Genomic DNA, 20257 nt, shown 5'->3' on the forward strand with positions numbered 1-20257 from the left:
CTACTTCAGTAAATTGTTAGGCTGACGGGAAATGGTCTTGGTGGAATGTGCTTTAAAATTGCTCTTCTTTTTCTGTTTCTCCGAACATCTGGGTTGCTTCTGCCTTGCTGTGAGTGTGTGTGGGGAGATATGCAGTGTAAACGGCTGACAACCATACAATTTGCTAACTAAGCCCCTGTGCCGTTGGGCTGTGAAAGTATATGGCACAGTTCTGTTTTTTTTTTTGCACTTGGCCAAATCCAGGCCGGGCTGCTATCGTGGCAAATCTGGTTTTGAACTAGAACCTATCCTGATAATGACAGCTGGCGTTAGAAAAGGTGCTGTGAATTTACTGATCAGGTGGATGCGAGCCAACTGCAGTTTTCCTTTTGGGAGATACTCTCTCGAGTTGGCCATATGGTAGATCCGGCATGTTCCCCCCCCTCCCTAGATTATCCCTTTCCTGTGCACAACAACCCACTGAAGAGCAACTCCCACTCTTATTAAGTTCCCCCTGAGACCCAGCCTTTAAATGGAAAAGGGTTTGTAATTTGCAGTTAGTCTCCTCCAATTAATTTTTACTCTTGTTGGTATACTGGATCTCTTTAAAAAACACTCATTCAGTATTATCTAGTGCTAGAACTTTCAAACAGAACGTCTCGGGACCGTGAACATATTTATCCTACTGAGGTAGTAGTTTAAAAGCTGGAAAATCACCCAGGGACTGAAATATTGCGACAGACATCTTATTGCATTACGCTCTGGGTGGCTGGGGTTTTCTTTGTGGTTTCCAGACCACTGTAGAGGTTAGAACGTACGCCATGCCAAGATGACAATTAGCTTGTCTGCTACAGCGAAGAAGGTTTTTGGTCAGCAAATTGAAAGGTCTGTTAGTGGGTTTAGACTAGCTGTATGTTGGAGCTACTGATCTTTGGATAAGTAGGGGGACACCGTTCACCCAACCTTGTGACTTTTTGTGGTTTTCGCTTCAAAATGTGTCTTATTTTCTCCCCAAGCAAAATCCTGTTCCTCATTGCACAATTAATAGAATTGTAAGAGTTGTACAGAAGCTGAAGGTAAATTTGTCTCACCTTCATTCTTGCACGGAGAAAAGAAAGCCCTGCAGTCATGTCCTTATGCCTCTTAAAGAATTCCCCATTATCACTGTTGGTCTTGCAGAAGCAGAGCAAACAAAGAACTAAGACAGATCCAGGTGCCGCAGGAAAAATGGCCACATCCTGTATTGGTAGAAAGGAAGAGAACTAAATGGTCACTAGCCAATTTAATTTACAACCAAACCGTTTTTGAGTCCCAAGTATAGTGATCAACTAGACTTTCAGGATGAAAAAGAAATTACTGAATGTGGAGGGGGAACTATGTACTCCCCCAAAATTCCCTTTATTATTCGGGAGGGGAGGGAGTCTGCAAAAGAAACGTAGCCGACCTTTTCACGTATGTCCCATTTTGAGACTATGAAATTAGTGGCTACTCTAGGAAACTACCTTTTCTGCTCCAAGCCTCTGTGCCAGAAGCTCAGATAATGTAAGATGGTGATGCCTTGTATGTCTCAATAGTCTGGTGTGGTAAGCAAAATGGTATTTTGCCTGCTGGCTAGCTGAACCCAACATAATCAGCCTGTGGTAAGGCTGGCTCCTGCTGGGTTGCTCAAAGATACCTCCTCACATGCCTCAGGCCTAGGGTTGCCAGGTCCCTCTTCTCCACCAGTGGGAGGTTTTAGGGCAGGGAGGAGGGGAGGGGCTTCAATGCCATAGAGTCCAATTGCCAAAGTGGCCGTTTTCTCCAGGTGAACTGATCTCGATTGGCTGGAGATCAGTTGTAATAGCAGGAGATCTCCAGCTAGTACCTGGACGTTGGCAGCACAAAGGCTCCACAAAGAACACAGTGCGAAAATTACACGAGCACTGAATTATTTACAAGCATTCAACCGTGTTTACTGAGCATTATATTCATACCCTATTGAAACCAAAAGAACAACCGAAGTATTACATTCATAACAATGGGGCATCAAGTGGTAACAAAACTAACAAAGAAGTACCAGCGCAATTCAAGTCCGTGGGCAAAAGCCTCAAAAAGCTGCAGGCCTCTAGTCAATTGAATGAGCAGCATGTTCATTGCCCGATCACTACTGCTGATGTGATCAGGGTAGTTGAGGCAGACTCCTAGAAGGCCCAGGAGACACTCTAGGACAGTGATGGCGAACCTTTTAGAGACCGAGTGCCCAAACTGCAACCCCAAACCCACTTATTTATTGCAAAGTGCCAACACGGCAATTTAACCGCAAAGCCCGCGCTGTGGCCCGTGTGCTCTGCTCCCCTCCAGCGATGCCACACTGTGAGCTATGCTTCCCTCCAACCTAGCTCCTCTCCAACCCCACCACGGGAATCACCTTCGCCACAGACTCAACAGGCTGCTGTCCTCGCCCCACCCTCACGCTGCATGTGAGCCGCCTGGCATGTGACGGGAGGGAGGAAGCGCTCCCATTGGGCTGCTGGGCAGAGTGGCGGGTGATGTGAGAAATGCCCTCAGGTGCGCATGGAGAGGGGGAGGGGAGCATCCCGGCCCCGCGTCCCTCTGGCTTTCTAGTAATGCACTCAGGCGAACTCTGTGCTGGGGCAACGGCGCGTGTGCCCACAGAGAGGGCTCTGAGTGCCCAATCTGGCATGCATGCCATAGGTTCACCACCACTGCTCTAGGAGAATGTTCTAGGTGGAGTCCTGTTTGAAAACACTGCCCTCTCTGACTGCACCAGACACACAGGAAAGGGGCAGGGAAGGGGGGGGAGAAGTCTGGTTTCAATCTGAAAATGATTTTGCCCCAACTGGTGCTTATGTTTCCCTCTTGGATTCTGGCTGGGACTAAATTCAAGAGAATGCTTACCAATTACTTCTCTTCCTCCTGAAATCTTCCAAAGCCCAATGTAGGCATGTTACGTTGGGCTTTGGGGTAAGCTTTTACTCAGGGTTGCCAGATCCAGGTTGGGAAATTACTGAACATTTGGGGGAAGAGCCTGGGGAAGGTGGGTTTGTGGAGGGGAGGGACCTCAGCAGGCTGAGTCCGTCTAATAAAGCTGGCATTTTCTCTAGGGGAACTGATCTCTGTATCCTGGAGATGAGTTGTAATTCCCCTGGAGAAAATGGCCGCGTTGGCAATTGGACACTATGTCATTGAAGTCCCTCCCCTCTCCAAACCCCGCCCTCATCAGGCCCCACTCCCAAAATCTGTAGGTATTTCCCAACCAGGAGCTGGCAACCCTACTTGGATCTTAGTTATCTACACCAGACTTTATTCCAAAATTTAACTCTGTTATCAACCCAGCTTCTATTAATGGGCCACTTTATGTGCTACTATATGAGCCCCATGGCGCAGAGTGGTAAGCTGCAGTGCTGCAGACCAAGCTCTGCTCACAAACTGAGTTCGATCCCGATGGAAGTTGGTTTCAGGTAGCCGGCTCAAGGTTGACTCAGCCTTCCATCCGAGGTCGGTAAAATGAGTAACCAGCTTGCTGGGGGTAAAGGGAAGATGACTGGGGAAGGCAATAGCAAACCACCCGGTAAACAATATGCCTAGTAAATCATAGAATCATAGAGTTGGAAGGGACCGCCAGGGTCATCTAGTCCAATCCCCTGCACAATGCAGGAAACCCACAACTACCTCCCCCCCAACCCCCAGTGACCAGAAGATGACCAAGGTGCCTTCCCTCTCATCATCTGCCTAAGGTCACAGAATCAGCATTGCTGACAGATGGCCATCTAACCTCCTCTTAAAAACTTTCAGGGAAGGAGAGCTCACCACCTCCTGAGGAAGCCTGTTCCACTGAGGAACTGCTCTAACTGTCGTGATGTGACGTCACCCCATGGGTTAGGAATGACCCAGGGGACCTTTACCTTTTTTTAATGTGCTACTACTGGTGCATTATAGCAGGTGCTGAAACAGGTGTTATTTTATTCTTCATTAACCTAAATACCATTCTCCCTTCTGTTGCACAGTAAACCAACACGTTCCATTTGAAAATTCACTTCCAACATTCTCAAAGACCATCTCAAAGAAGTAGAATGCCGATGCATCGAAAGCATTGGTGTTGCATTTGTACTAGGAGGCAGTGAACCCGTCTCCACCTTTTGATATGTTGGTTTCCCTCTTCGTTTCACAGAAACCTCACAGAATGGTACTAATGGCTAGTTGCTTTCTGTGGATGGCTCCTTGGATCCAGCTCAGTATGGTGCTTCATTAATGAATGCAGGGGGGGAAAATGCTTTGAATTTTTGTTGGTTCTACCAGATCAGGTCATTTATATATAATATAGTGCCACGCTCCTCATAATTTGCCCACATTCATACGAGGCTGCCTTAAACTGAGTCAGGCCATTGGTCCATCTAAGTCGGTATTGTCTACTCTGACTGGCAACAGCTCTCCAGGGTCTCAGGAAGAGTTTTAAGGGTACAATTTGCAAAGTCTGATAACAGCTGAATTCTCATAATATACTGCAAACTTAATAGTCACTTCTGACTTGGCAATATGGTAAATTTGTATTCACCCAATAGTTGTAACTCAGCCGCAAGAATGAGAGAACCCCCAGCAGCATGAGCTGTTGCTATATAAATTATCACTGACCTTTGTGCCCTGGAAGTGGAGATTTCCTGCCCTCAAGCATGAACATGAAGCGCATTAGCGGCACTTAATGTCAGATGCTTTAAAATGGCCATCAGTGTCTGTCAGACGGTTTGTCCCCCCCCCCTTGTTTCATCCTCAGAGATGTGGTAGATGAAAGGGAAAGAGGCTGGCAAGAACCTTAGAATTGCAGCTCTGTGAGCTGCTACTGTTTTAAATACCTGGAAAAAAATAATAAGAGGAGGAATGTGGCCACTGGGTTTGTCTGGGTCCTGGTTGGCTGATTGAGAGTAGTCCAGATAACTTGCAATGTATACCACTTTGGAAAAATAATCGTTAAGGCGAAGGGGAGGGTGAAACAGTCCAGTGGACTTGTCTCTTATGTACAAAACAGACCGGCTTCAGAGGGTTCCACCACTTGCTAGTATACTTATTTTTCCTACAGCATATCAAAAGATGGAACTGAAATCCTAAAGTTATAGGTCGGCTGAGAAGCCAAGAACCTGAAAAGGAATGTCTTCAAAATGTTCATGAGATGTAGATCTCGTTTCTAAAAATAGTGACTGATACTGATTTGAGATCAGTAGTTGGTTGTGGTCAGAAGCTCTGTAAAGATCCCCTAGTGAAGAACAATGTGGGTTCTTGTTACAGCCTCGGTAAATGATCTGCAACCCCTTAAAATATGAATTAATTTATTGGCAAGGGCTTCTGTGCTATGCATAGTTAACTGACATCTTGTGAGGTGGGGGGGGGGGCTGAGAGAATTTGAAGAGAACTGTGACTAGCCTAAGGTCACCCAGCAGGCTTCCTATGGAGGAGTGGGGAAACCAACCCAGTTCACCAGATTAGCATCTGCCGCTCATGTGGAGGAGTGGGGAATCAAACCTGGTTCTCCAGATTAGAATCCGCCGCTCTTAACCAGTACACCATGCTACCTTTACACAGCAGATGTGAGTGTCAGCAACATGAAGGTAAAAGCCCAAGGCCCAAATATTATAGTTTGCTTTTATAACCGTTTGCCATAACCAAGGCTGTTCTTAATTTTAAATATGTAGGAAATATACTGCATTTTCAGCTTTAATGATGTAGAGATTACGTTACTGCTCCCCTCCACCCAGCCCAAGTACCAGATTCACAAGAATCTTTCCTGCTGGATAGTGCAACCTTATTTTCAGGATATTTCTCACTTTGCTGGGAGAGAAAAAAAAAGTTACAATGAGCTCCTTTGAGAAAATATACAAACACACATATTCCCATTCGTAAAATGAATCATCATAATTTCAACTTTTATTGGAGGGCACAGAGTAATAAAACCTGCTCACCATACAGAGAAAATAACATCTTTTTATATTAGGCACAGCTTGGAATCTGAATTTAGCCAAAATGCTTTTAAACGCTCAACAAATTCCTCCTGATTAACTTCTGCTTGGAGTGCTCACAAGCACAACAGTGTGACCTTGCAGGGACTGGTTTTTTGGACTGGGTCTAGCCAGGCGCATGGAGAGATTGATGTGGGAAGAGAATACAGTAGTACTGAAATCCCCCCCCCCTTTCTTGGAGAAGAGCAAGGCAGCTACTGAACTTGCAAAGATGGATTGGCAAGGTGTCTCTGGGTAAATACAAATCAACTGAACCTCAGGCCAGAACTAGGACCATGTTGAAGATGAAGAGTCACGATGTTCCCGTAACTTATGGTCTCTCTGTTTTCATTATTTATTGTTTTCTCATACATCACTGCTGTTTTTATTTTTATTTTTTATTTTTTGCCTTGGCAGCGAAAATAAAAGGGATATGTTGTTAGCAGAGTGGCTGGCAAATTACAGGAATGCACTGATTTTCTGATGGATTCTTTGGGCCTGGTAGAACCAAGGTCATTTGGGATACCTAGCTGGCACTCCTGCCTCTTGAGAATGATTCAGCTTTGCTCCATAAGGGGCCTGGGAACAGCTGGGTCTGTCCAGAGATCAGTAGTCCCTGGTACAAAATGATGTGATTCATCAGGTCTTGGAGTCTGCCCTGGCTGAGGATTGAGCACTCCATACTTAGCACAACAAGACATATTAAAATATAGCAAAATGACAGGGGAAATGTTGAAAGCACATCATCTGAGCATAGGGTTACCAGTCTCCAGGTGCTGGCTGGAAATCTCCCAGAATTATAACACGTCTCCAGGTTACTGATAGGGTTGCCAGGTCCCCCCTGGCCACCAGCAGGGAATGGAGGGGTAGGGCAGGGGCTGTGGCTGTGGCTCAGTGGTAGAGCATCTGCTTGATATGCAGAAGGTCCCAGGTTCAATCCCCGGCATCTCCAGTTAAAGGAACCAGGCAAGTAGGTGGTGTGAAAGACCTCTGCCTGAGACTGGAGAGCCGCTGCCAATCTGAGTAGACAATACTGACTTCGATGGACCAAGGGTCTGATTCCCAGATCCAGGTTGAGAAACTCCTGGGAATTTGAGGGCGGAGCCTGGGGAGGACAATGAGCTAGTTACAGAGATTATTTTCTCTGGAGAAAATGGCAGCTTTGGAAGGTGGACTCCAGGGAAGCCAGCCTCCAGGTGGGACCTGGGGATCCCCCAGAATTACAGCTCATCTCTAGACTACAGAGATCAGTTCTCCTGGAGAGAATGGATGCTTTGGAAGGTGGACTCTATGGCATTGTGCCTCATTGAGCTCCCTGTCCTCCCCAGGCTTCAGCCCCCAAATCTCCAGGTATTTCCCAACCCAGAGCTGGCAACCCTGCAGATTCGTCTGGTCTAAAGTCTACCTCATATTAATAGGCACAAAAATAGTAAAACATTAGGGTTGCTAGCTCTGGGATGGGAAATTCCTGAAGAATTTGGGTGGTTGGAGCCTGAAGAAGGTGGGTTTGTGGAGGGGAGGGACCTTGGTGCGGTATAATGCCATAGAGTCTGCCATTCAAAGCAGCCATTTTTCCCAGGGGGACTGATTCTTGGAGATCATTTCTAATTCCAGAGATCTCGAGGTCCCCCTGGAGACAACCCTAACTATAAAAGGTCTGACACAGCAAATTTGTTCAGTCGGATTCTTCTGGAGTAGAAGAGCACTGTTGTTGTTTTTTAAAAATTCAAACGGTAAACTTGTTTAATCTCTTTGTTCTTTATGATCAATACTGCAATTTGACTGCAGTGCAAAATGTATGTATGCAGAAGTCCTGGAAGAATCAAATTCCTCCTTCCCAATGAACTGTTTTACTGTCCCTACACTCTGTTCAAATGGACAATATTTCATAGAGGCAAGAAAACTGCATGAAAAGTAATCATTAGTCTCTAGGAGTTGTGATAGATGAGCCTCAGAAGGGTCAGAAATTTAGCAAAGCTGTGATAAAAGCTCTAGGAATCATCAGGAACTCTGTGGTCAGAACTTCCTAAGTGAATGAGGCCTTATTTTTCTTTTTAATTTTTAATTTTTCTCCTCTGGATGATCATTAGGGTTGCTAGGATCCTCTTCATAACTGGTGGGAGATTTTTTGGGCGGAGGATGAGGAGGGCAGGGTTTGGGGAAGGGAGGGACTTCAATACCATAGAGTCCAATTGCCAAAGCAGCCATTTTTTCCAGGTGAACTGATCTCTATCGGCTGGAGATCAGTGGTAGTAGAAGATCTCCAGCTAGTACCTTGTGGTTGACAACCCTAATGATCATACCCCCCTCCACAAACAAATGTTTGGCCCCAGTTTCTTCCCATTGATCAAGTGAGCATTGGTGAGCAAGGACCACAATTCCATGGCAGCCTCCCTCCATTAACGGGCAATGGGAACCTTATTCATGAAATGCATGAAAACATCCTGCTTGTTCTGGTACAAACATAACATTTAGCTGACTGTGCCTTAGCAGGTGTTGTGCCATAAGTATCCATAATGGCCAGTGTTATCTCTATGGGGCTGTAAATGGGTCTAAAAACATTTGCAAAATACCACCTGGTTCTTGTGTTTCCATGTGCAATCTGAAGCACGGACTTTGGTCTGTAAAGCCCTAAATGGTCAGGAATCTAAGTCTCTGGCCTGCTCTCAAATACGTTTGTCCTTCTGTTGAAATAATCTTCAGAGGCTTATTAGTTTTGAGTCTTGTACTCAGGTATGGAAAATTCCTGGAAATTTGGGGGTGGAGTAGGATTGCCAGCTCTGGGTTGGGTAATATCTGGAGATTTTGGGGATGGAGCCTGAGTTGGGTGGGGTTGGGGAGGGATAGGACTTCAATGGGATACAATGTCAATATAGTCCATGTTACAAAGCGGCCATTTTCTCCAGATGAACTGATCTCTGTTGCCTGGAGATCAGTTGTAATTAGGGTTGCCAACTGCCAGGTAGTAGCAGGAGATCTGCTAATTCAACTGATCTCCAGCCGTTAGAGATCAGATCACCTGGAGAAAAATGGCTGCTTTGGCAATTGGACTCCATGGTATTGAAGTCCCTCCCCTCCCCAAACCCTGCCTGGTCCTTTCAGACTGGATGTGCTGTGGATTGAATCTGGGACCTTGTGCAGAAAAATGCATGGCTGGTTTATATCACCAAAAGTAGCGCATTCAGCTAAAGCATGGTGATGCATTCATTGGAGGCCATTTCCATAGCTTATTTATCTTTTTGTTGTTGTTTAAAATTCTGTGATTTTTGTGGGCCATTGTGTACCCATGTTTTATGCCAAAGTAGTGCCTTACACTTCAACATCAACATCTTAGTGAGAGGAAAATCAGATGGTGAAAATACGTGGTTGCATGAACAAGATTTCAGTATTGTGGCTATGCCCCTATCCAGCCCAGGCTAACCCAATCTCGTCATATCTTGGCTGCTAAGCTGTGTTGTCCCTGGTCAGTATTTGGATGGGAGGCCACCAAGGAAGACCAGGGTCGCGTCATAGAGGCAGGCAATGGCAAACCACCTCTGAACATCTCTTGCCTTAAAAACCGTTACCCTACAAGGTCGCTATAAGTCAGCTGTGACTGGATGGCCCCCCAAAATGTAGGTTATATAGATTCTCTCACTTGTTCATAGCTTGCAGGGCTTTATTACTCCCTATGGACTTTACATAATTTTGGCATTACTCCCTCTTCATTATGTCATGATTGTGAAGTGACTGCAAGGTCATATGTTGTTGGGTTCAACATGTGGACGGAGAGGAACGTGTACGTGGAGAGATTTCACACATTCTGCTTTGCATGCAAAGTGCAGTGTGTAGCAAGCAAGCAGCTGCCTGAACTGTGCACTTCTTGGCTCACATAACATCTTTACTGCATTTCACACATTAAACAAACATGTTTTTCTTCATTATCTTCATGTGGGAAAATTAACGATGACCTCCAAGCATGGGTACAAGAGGGAAGCTTTCATGAGCTACTCTGGACACTTCTGCCCAAATACATGGACTTGGCAGCAAAGTCAGTCTTACATCCTGCACAAATAAATGACAACTAGGCACTCCCTCATCACGCAGTGCTCTTTGCAGAACTTGGAAAGCAGAGCACTGATGGACGAGCCTTAGGGTTGCCGACCTCCAGGTATGTTCTAGGCATTGAGTGCCAAAATATTTGCTGAAAGATTGTTTTGAAGGAACGGAAGAATGTTGAAATTCATATTGGTCAATTTCAATTCTGCATTTGGTTACATGCGACCGATGAAGGATTCCAAAAGGGATTAGCGACCGGACTGCCCTTTCGCGTTTGTTTATGTGCTGGAATTGATCATGTGTAGTCGTTGTTTGCTTTAGAACTATTAGCACCACGATCACCATCGGACTTACTATTGCTTCTACAATAGCAGCACGCTTGTTTAGCGGTCACACGCTCCTATACATCCTTGGCTACCGTTGTATGCTGTATGTTAATTTGTAGCTGTATTTTTGCTTATGTTCTCATAATGATATAGTACTTTGGAGTATTTAATGTTGTTTGGCCACTGTGCTGTTTATTCTTTTGCTTAACCTCCAGGTAGTAGCTAGAGATCTCCTGCTATTACAATAGATCTCCAGTTCACCTGGAGAAAATGGCCGCTTTGGCAATTGGACTCTATGGCATTGAAGTGGCTCCCCTCCCCAAACCCTGCCCTCCTCAGGCTCCGCCCCAAAAACCTCTTGCCAGTGGTGAAGAGGGACCTGGCAACCCTATTGCCAACCTCCAGGTAGTAGCTGGAGATCTCCAGCTATTACAACTGATCTCCAGCCGATAGAGATCAGTTCCCCTAGAGAAAATGGCCGCTTTGGCAATTGAACTCTATGGCATTGAAGTCCCTCCCCTCCCCAAACCTCACCTTCCTCAGGCCTCTGCCCCAAAAACCTCCCGCCGGTGGCGAAGAGGGACCTGGCAACCCTAACGAGACCGGTGGTCCATCCAGTTCCTGTTTCACACAGTGGCCAACCAGTTGCCCTAGAAGACCAATGAGCAGGGCATATTGGGCATTTGCCTTCCCAATGTCGCCTCCTAGATCTGGTATTCAGAGGTTTAGTATCTCTGAAAGTGGAGGTTCTCTTTAGTTACCATGGACCTAGCCTTCATCAGCCTGTTTAATCCCCTTTTAAAGCCATCTATGCTCGTGGCCCCCACTGTGTTCCACTCCTTGTTCCCCATGATTGTGGGGTACAGGCACATATACCCTGTGGGAGCAGCACAGCTGAGTCTAGGGTGCCAATTTCGACTGTAATTGTTTAGTTTTGGTGATAAATCCACAAGAAAGAACCCAGATTTCTATCTAGGCGAGCCTGTCCATTCAACTCCTCTGCCTTAGACAGTTAAACAGGAAGACATTGGGTGGAACTTGAAGTCATTTGACAGAGAAGCATCCAAGACTCGCATTTTTCAGTATCCTGTTACTCCTGCCTAATAACGTTTCATTCGTTTTCTGGGTTCCATCCTCCCACTCAAGGGAAATCTTTGAAAGATAATTGGCACCACCACCATCAAAAAATTCTCTGACTGAATGTTTTCTTAGCTGAACATTATACACACACACACACACACACACACACACACATGATAGAAAGAGAGTGCACACTCCCTTTCATGTACACATTTGAAGAGTGCTTTTTCTTCTATGGGGAGTTCTCGGGAGAGTTTAAACTAAATGCCCCCTCAAGAATAACGGCTGCCAGAAGAAGATTCTTCCTGTTATGAATAGGGCAAATCATCTTTTTGAAGCATGGGCATCCATCTTCCTACAATATCTTCATAATTGCTTAAAGCAACAGATCACCAGAATTCCAGATTTCCTCTAAAGAACAAAGCGAAGGGGAAAGTAAAAAAAGAAGATAATATTCTTTTTACAATCTCCCACTCTCAATCTAATGAAGGAAACCTCCCATGTGTGAAATAAGTTGGTGAGCTCTTGTCTGAGGGGGCCTTCCCTGAGAACGCTAAAATCCTGGAATGGGCATTGTTACCCAATTTATAGGTGGTGGCTGGAGATCTCCTGGAATTACAACTATCATAGGGTTGCCAGGTCCCTCTTCGCCACTGATGGGAGGTTTTGGGGGCTGTTATTGTTTTGCTTTTGCCCTTTGTTTAGTGGTTTTTATGGATCACAGAATTAGACCTGATTGGGCTGATCTTGAGTCTCTTCTACCATCTTTATTGTCAGTTGTTTGTATGCCTAAGAGCGATTGTACATCCATGATCCTATACTATGGCTCTATTCAGACATAAGGGCAAATCACAGTTTGTAAACAGTCATGAGAGAACTTCAGGCTTTTTCCTCCTCCTTCTCTAAAGTGTGGCCAGCTAATGAATGATTTCTGCTTTCAGGACAGACTCTGCATAGTGCTTTTCTTACAAGACAGGGCTCCAAAACTGGGAATGAACCGCTGTTTGAAATCTGGGTTTCCAGGGAAAGTACAAACCATAGTTGGTTAACTGGGAGGCAATAAGCAAACTGTGGTTCGCTGTGAAAGCAAATTTGATTCATTAGGTCACTGGGGAAGGTTGTGTGAGAGGAGGAGAAGAGTTGGTTTTTATATGCCGACTTTCTCTACCACTTAAGGAAAAATCAAACCGGCTTACAATCACCTTCCCTCCCCCTCCCCACAATGGACACTCTGTGAGGTGATTCTATGACCTTAGGCAGTTCATGAGAGGGAGGACATTAGCCATCTTCTGGGCATGGAGTAGGGGTCACTGGGTGTGTGTGGGGGAGGTAGTTGTGAATTTCCAGCATTGTGCAGGGGGTTGGACTAAATGACCCTGGTGGTCCCTTCCAACTCTATGATTCTATGAGGTAGGTGGGGCTGAGAGAGTGTGACTAGCCCAAGGTCACCCAGCTGGTTTTGTGTGGAGGAGTGGGGAAACAAACCCAGCTCACCAGATTAGCCTCCACCATTCATGTGGAGGAGTGGGGAATCAAACCCAGTTCTCCAGATCAGAATCTACTGCTCCAAACCACCACTCTTAACCACTACACCACCCTGGCTCTCCAGGAGAAGCCCAGAGATCCCCTAGGCTAATTTATATAATGACAAATGTTAATTCGCCATTACATTTGGGCTGAAGCATTGCATTCGATGTGTAAGTGGGTTCCTCACTGTAATGTCCTTGGGAACTTAACTGTAAATACCTTCTTTTAAATATTTTGCCCTAATAAATAGCATTTGAAACCTTATGTACTGTGGCTATTAGTCCTTGTGTGTGTGTGTGTATGTATGTATGTGTAAGTGTGTGTGTGCCTGGCACACTCTCACACTGATGTTCTTCCATGAATGTTGCTACCTTCAGTTCTGCCTTGAGTTAATTAGTTCTTGCTAGTGTGAAGGTACAGCTATACTATTCTGTAGCCTAAGTCAATTGGGAGAAAAGGTAATTTTCATTTATTTCCAAAATTATTGCATTATTTTATTAGCTCTTTAAAATTTATTTAAATTCTTTACTTGAAAAAAGGGGATATCATATTTTAATTAGTAACTGTGTCAAAGGAGAGCTAGATTAATTATTGGAAATCACGCCATCCAGATGGTTTTAATTTTCACAGCAGGGAACCAACATCTTTTTAAGGTGATATTTTTCAAATTAAAATCAGGCAGGGTATTACTCATACTTGTTTTAGTTTGAGGGTGAGGTGATGTATCTTGTAGGTTTGAAACTGCACAGCTTTCTTGAGAATGTTTTGGAACAGCGAGACAAATAATGTGAATTTTAAAAGATGCAGACCTTTTTATAGTTCTTATTTAAATGACTGAAACCTACCTTGGGTGATAGGAAATCTTCTTGTCATTCTGTTATGTTGTTGTTGGATCTGTAGAACAAAGTTGACCTAAAGTTGTTTTATATTTGACAATTAACGTTACTTACGGTGCTAAGGCAGGGGATTGGATTGTCCCTTAGCCCTGGAGATATAAACGGCGCACATTGAATGGGGAAAAATATCCAACAGGAGTAATTTGAGGTGTGCTAATCAGCAAATGAAGCTACTTCATACTGAGTAAGACCACTGCTGCCTCTTTTCTTGGCCTGATCTGCCCACTTTGATTGGCAGCAGCTCTTCAGAGTTTCTAGCAAAGGTCTTTCCCAGTACTAGTTACCTGAGATATTGTAAATGGAGATTCTAGGGACCAACTGAATAAACATGGAAGCTTCTTTGTACAAAATGTGTGTTCTGTCTGTGCTCTCTACCCTCATTTTTAAACGACGGCACCTTTCTTTAACTTTTACGCAGGAATCATACATGCATTGGTTACATGTCTGCTTTGTATTTATATGGGTTCAACTATTTTATAATTATCCTCCATGCAATCTAGCTAATATATACAGGTAGCCAGTGGAGGGGGGAGGAACCCAACGCCTCCCACCATTTGGGGCTTCAGAACATTTTTGTTCTTTGCCATCTAGTAGGGCTGAGCTGAACTACCACTTTTAACGTTCGGGAGTGAAAAGAAAGATTCAGAGGAGGGAACAAAATGCCCAATGGAAGGAAAGAACACTACAAAATACTTTTCCATCTTTTTTTGTGCCTGTTCAGAACTACTTTTTTTTTTTTTGCTGTCAAGTCACAGAACTACTTTTTGCCGTCAAGTCAGAAGAACTACTTTTTTTGGGGGGGGGCGTCAAGTCACAGCTGACTTACAGCGACCCCTGGTGGGGTTTTCAAGGCAAGAGACGTTCACAAGTGGTTTACCATTGCCTTCCTCTGTGTCACAGAACTACTGGTTTCCTGTTATTCCTCTGGTCTCCGCATCTCTTCATCCTCAATGCATGATCCTAGCCTATCAGGGATCATGAACAAGGTGACCCTATGCTACTACACTGCTAATCAGATTTAGCGACTTAGTAACTCACTGAGGGGAAATAAAACAACATTAACCTCAGTTGGGGCCAGGGGACAGAATGGTGGTAGAAAGTGCCATCAAGTCGCTGCTGTATTATGGTGGCGACACCATAAGATTTTCAAGGCAAGAGATGTTCAGGGTGGTTTGCCATTGCCTGCCTCTGCACAGCAACCCTGGACTTCCTTGGCGGTCCCCCATCCGAATACTAACCAGGGCTGACCCTGCTTAGCTTCTGAGATCTGACAAGATTGAGTTAGCCTGCACTACCCAGGGGAAGGAATGCATCCCTACATCGCCCAGGGAAACAGCTGACTTCCCATGCACCATTGTGTTGTGGTGTTTTCGTTGTCCGTTCTTGCAGCGCAGTGATTGGTTGCCTGGGCAGGGCCAAGACAACGCTCTCTTTCTTCTGTCCCCCACAAAATGGATGTACTTGTTTTCCAACTCTCCCGAGTACCTCACTTTTGAGCCCAGAAACCATAAGAAAATAATGTGGTTTTTAATTGATGTCAATAATTGCTGTTAGGATCCACTTGAGATCCATGGTTGAGAAACAAAGTACATAACGGTGAACAAATAAAGTGTTGGCAAACGGATGGGATGTTTTTAAAAAAAGAAAATTGTTTTAGAAAATCCCAACTCTATACTCTAGCACGGGGTCACCAACCTTTTTGAGCCTGTGGGCCCATTTGGCATTCTGACATGGCACGGTGGGTGCAGCAACAAAATGGCTGCCACAGGAGGCGGAGCCAGCCAGGAAATGATCACCGCAGCTTAACTTTAGTAACAAAGGGAAGATCCTTGTGCCTGTGGTGGCAGCTGCTGCCAAAGCTACATATTTTTTTAAAAATCTGCACAGCCAATCAGAAGCCTTGTTGGGCAAAAGCCCTACCTGGCCTTGCCCACTCCCTAAAAACAATTGGCTGGCACCAGAACAGGTGTTGGTGGGCGCCATGGCACCCACAGGCACCATGTCGGGGACCCCTTATCTATCATAAGCCCCAAACCAATGTGATACAGTGGCTAGAGTGCTGGGCTAGGATCTGGAAGAGCCACGTTCAACTCGTACACTCTCAGCCTAACCTACTCAAGTCCTTACCAGGAGTAGAAGGAACTCAGCATCTTACCCCTCTGGGGAAGCATTATGCACTTTATTTTGGAAAAGGTTATTCTTTGAAACCTGGTATCATGGATGATGATATATGATTGCATGCATTGCATCTTTTGAATGGAAATGGGGCTGAAGAAATATTCTTGAAACGACCATCCCCCACCCATCATGCTTAATGAAGACTTTGTGATCATTTATACATGTACCTGATGGACTTTTCAAACTATTTCTCTCTCTCTCTCTCTCTCTCTCTCTCTATATATAAACTAAGAAGATTGTACTATTTATAGACTGCATCACACACGTTTTGTATATTTTGTATATATATTGTTCATTGTCACTTTTTGTAGCCCATTGTACTTGTTGAAATGTTTTGAAACACAATACATATTTTGTATCATTGTACTGAATTTTCCCGTGCCAGTTTCCAAACCTAACGGTATTAGCACGGAGGTGCTCTCTTTTTTCTTGTTTTGCTAATTACCTGGAGGTTGGCAACCCTATCTGGCAGTGATGGTACCTCGCAAGGCCCTGTGTGTATAAGCGGTTGATTATTTCCCACGAATGACAGGTTCTCTGTCTCCTTTCACTTACATGGAGAATATATAGGAGGGCATCTTCTTCATTCATCGAGTCTATGACTCAACTGGTAAATGCCTGCTTTTTTCTTCTTCCTTTACAAGCCCAGCTTCTAGTGGAAACAGACACATTTGGCAGTCAAGTGCGGATCAAAGGGAAAGAGACAGACTTTTACCTTTGCATGAACAGGAAAGGCAAGCTAGTAGGGAAGGTAAGTGTTTTCTATTAATTCATTTGTAATATGAGCGTTACCTTTAGCAGTGGCTGCGAACCTCATAATGATGTGATCTAAACTTTGCCTGTCAACCCCAAATGAAAAGCAGGTCTTGAAGAATGTGGAATTCTTAAAGCATTCATGCCTTTACTTTAAAAAAAAGAGAGAGAGAAGAAAAAGACCCCCCCAACCCATAAAATTAAGTACTGTGGCTAACCACTGGGGTTTTATTACTGATTTCTTTGGGTACACGCAGGTTTCCATTTTACAGTTGCATAAATTGATAAAAGATGTATGCATCTCTCCAAAACAACTGAGTGCCTGCATTACATGATTTAAATCTCTTCTTACCTTGGTGGTTTAACTGTTGTTGTTTTTTTTAAAAAACCTGCAGAAACATTTTAAGGAGTTCGGCAATGCAGTTAATCAGAAGAGTAAAAAGTATATATAATGCTATAAAGTGAACGTTGAAATCTAAACATCTTATTAGATATCGGTTAGATATTTTTAGCGTTACAGGAATATTTTATTACCTTGGACCCTTTCCTAATAACAGCGTGCAACAAACTGCAGTGATTTTGCCTGCCTAGCAAGTGCATCTTTGCTAGTGTCAGATTCTGAGCCAGCATGGTGTAGTGGTTAAGAGCAGTGGTTTAGAGCGGTGGACTCTAACCTGGAGAACTAGGTTTGATTTCCCACTCCTCCACATGAGCGGTGGAGGCTAATCTGGTGAACGTGATTTGTTTCCCCACTCCTACACATGAAGCCAGCTGGGTGACCTTGGGCTAGTCACAGCTCTCTCAGCCCCACCTACCTCACAGGGTATCTGTTGTGGGGAGGGGAAGGGAAGGTGATTGTAAGCTGGTTTGAGTCTCCCTTAAGTGGTAAAGAAAGTCGGTATATAAAAACCAACTCTTCTTCTTCCTCTTCTTCCTCTTCCTCTCCTCCTCCTCCTCCTCCTCCTCCTCCTCCTCCTCCTTCTTCTTCTTCTCACTGTTTTTTTGTAACTTCCACTGTAACCTCACCCCCACCCCATTGGTAGCAAGGCCACAGTTTGACACAGGCAGGGATTGCTTCACTCGACACAGATAAAAAAGCACCCACTCAGGCTGCCACATGGAATTAAAACACTAACATTGCCATCCTAGTGGGGGGGGGGAAATGGGCGGTAGTGGTAATAAGTGAATTTAGTTTTAAGTCAACAACAGCATTGTAGAATTGAAAACCACATTCCCGAATGGAATCTGGGTGCCAGAGTAGGCCACAGTGGGATGTTATTTACTTCAGAGAAGACAGCTGTGTGAGATGTTCTTCGTAGCATTGAATCCTACCACTTCTATCCATGCCAGCTGGCCTAATTGTGGGTTTTAAAGCTGATCTATACAAGCAGCGATCACCAGCTGTGAAAGGATTGTATTTGTGTTATTTTATCTCTTGTTGATTTATGTAAACATTCATAGAGTGGTGATGGCATTTTTTTTTAATGATGCTTTGAATAGGAAGAGTATTGTGGGTGATCGGGTCACATGGGTTGCGAAAACAAATAACCATAGCTGAGTTTTATACAGCGTTTGGCCATCTGAGTCATGGAGGCAGACCTTCCCCTATGACCCTGAAAAGCCAATGGTGAGGGTCAAAGAAACCCTTGTAGACAAAATGTTGCGTGGCACGGGAGGTCGCAGCAAAGAGGGGAAATTGCCCATGCCTTCTTGCATGAATGGACAGCTGCCTCCATGAGCAGAAGGGGCGGCAGTAACCTGATTCCCACTCTTCATTGTAGCTGCCCTCATGCCATGTAGTGTTTTATCCATAAGGATTCCCCTCAACCTTCAGCTTTTTGGAGGGCCATGGGTAGGGTTGCCAACTTCCAGGTAATAATTGGAGATCTCCTGCTATTACAGCTGATCTCCAGCCGATAGAGATCAGTTCACCTGGATAAAATGGCCGCTTTGGCAATTGGACTCTATGGCACTGAAATCCCTCCCCTCCGCAAACCCCACCCTCCTTAGGCTCTGCTCCAAAATCCTCCTGCTGGTGGTGAAGAGGGACCTGGCAACCCTAGCCATGGGGTGGTGGGCTGCTGGAGGCAGGTAAGGAAGAGCTATCTCTATAAATGCCTTGCACTTGAAATTGGCAGGATCCAACCAACGGTGTGCTTCAAATGTTTGCATCTTGCTGTAATCTCAAATGTTATCCCGCTTTTATCCCCCATTGGGGGACCCCAAGCGGCAAGCATCTTTTTTCCCCCTGTCCTCCACTGAAAGGGGTATTTAGCTGTCCCAAGATGCAGAGAGAAAGACCCAAGATGTTTGAAATGGAAGGAATGGCAAATTTTAGTTCAGAGTATCTGCGTGAAATCCTTTAATTTCATTAATTGACTCCTAGCCAGCAAGCAGTTTTTCGTTTTTTAATATAAGTAGAAGGTTCTGATTTCCTCAGTGTGAGTTTTTTATGGTGTCAAACTGTAAAACTATAAACTTTCATGATATATATTCATTCCTTGTAAATATCACATCTGAATCTTATCTTACCCCTCCCTTTTTCCTATCCCAAGTGCTGGCAAGTTCCTAAAGAACATTGGCCTCAATAAGAGGGATTCTGTGTGAACATTCCGTTTTGGAAGGAAAGGGTTCCAGTCCAGATGCGTTGCCCATATTAACAGTTCCTAAAGGGGGGGAAAAAGGGGGGAACTAATATTAGCGATACCAAAGGTTATGTTTTTAATTAGTATCATAGTTTCAAGGGAGTTTTTTGTGGCAACAGTTTGAGTAACTGCATTTTTTTTTTTAATATGCCAAATGCTTTCTAAACAGCCAGTAAACCCCTAGATACAAGTTAGTGCCTAGGTTATGATACAAATATTTAAGTCTACCCTGGGAGGGAAAGAAACTCATAAAGCTCTTTTTTTTTTTGCGGTCACCCCAGAGTGTTCATTTGCCGATAATGAAACTGTGGGCTGCGTTCCCCCCTCTGCAAGTTCATTTCCTATTGACTTACTCCGCATAACCTTTAACTATACCAGCATCTGCCATCAGGCTCCCTTTTTTCTCAGGGAACATCTTTGGATTCTTCCCCAGTTGTAAACCTGGTTTCAGTTTCCCATCTTTATTTCATGCAATCATCTACAAAACAGTATTACAAATGAGAGCAGGTTGTTGCTGTTCTCACTTTGGGACGTCTTGACAGAAGTTTCAGAAGTTTTCAGAAACTGGGTGTGTTCCTACCTATGAGCTAGGGTAACCAGGCAAAATAAGCAGGAGTCACATGGCACATTCCAAGTAGCCACATTGGTCCAAAGTGGGCGGGGGGGGAGGAATGAAAATAAAAATCCATTTAATGTCCCTATTTATTTATTTATTTATTCTCCTCCAAAGAGGACTCAAAGCAGCTTACAAAATCATTATCTCCTCCATTTTATCCTCTCTATAGCCCCTGGCGCAGAGTGGTAAGCTGCAGTACTGCAGTCCAAGCTCTGCTCACGACCTGAGTTCG

General features: G+C 44.5%; 1 protein-coding gene and 1 non-coding gene across 3 annotated transcripts in view; both read left to right on the top strand.

Moving 5' to 3' along the window:
* Positions 1-20257, top strand: part of FGF18 (fibroblast growth factor 18) — a 115742-nt gene that overhangs the window by 79983 nt on the left and 15502 nt on the right. For both annotated transcript variants that reach the window (XM_056856395.1, XM_056856396.1), the window contains one exon: positions 16656-16762. In XM_056856395.1, the coding sequence (XP_056712373.1) occupies positions 16656-16762 (107 nt within the window). The remainder of the gene's footprint in view (positions 1-16655; positions 16763-20257) is intronic.
* Positions 6850-6918, top strand: TRNAI-GAU (transfer RNA isoleucine (anticodon GAU)). Its single transcript has one exon. It is a non-coding gene; the product is annotated as a tRNA-Ile (tRNA).

This window comes from Euleptes europaea, chromosome 10, assembly GCF_029931775.1.
Source record: "Euleptes europaea isolate rEulEur1 chromosome 10, rEulEur1.hap1, whole genome shotgun sequence".
NCBI lineage: Eukaryota > Metazoa > Chordata > Lepidosauria > Squamata > Sphaerodactylidae > Euleptes > Euleptes europaea.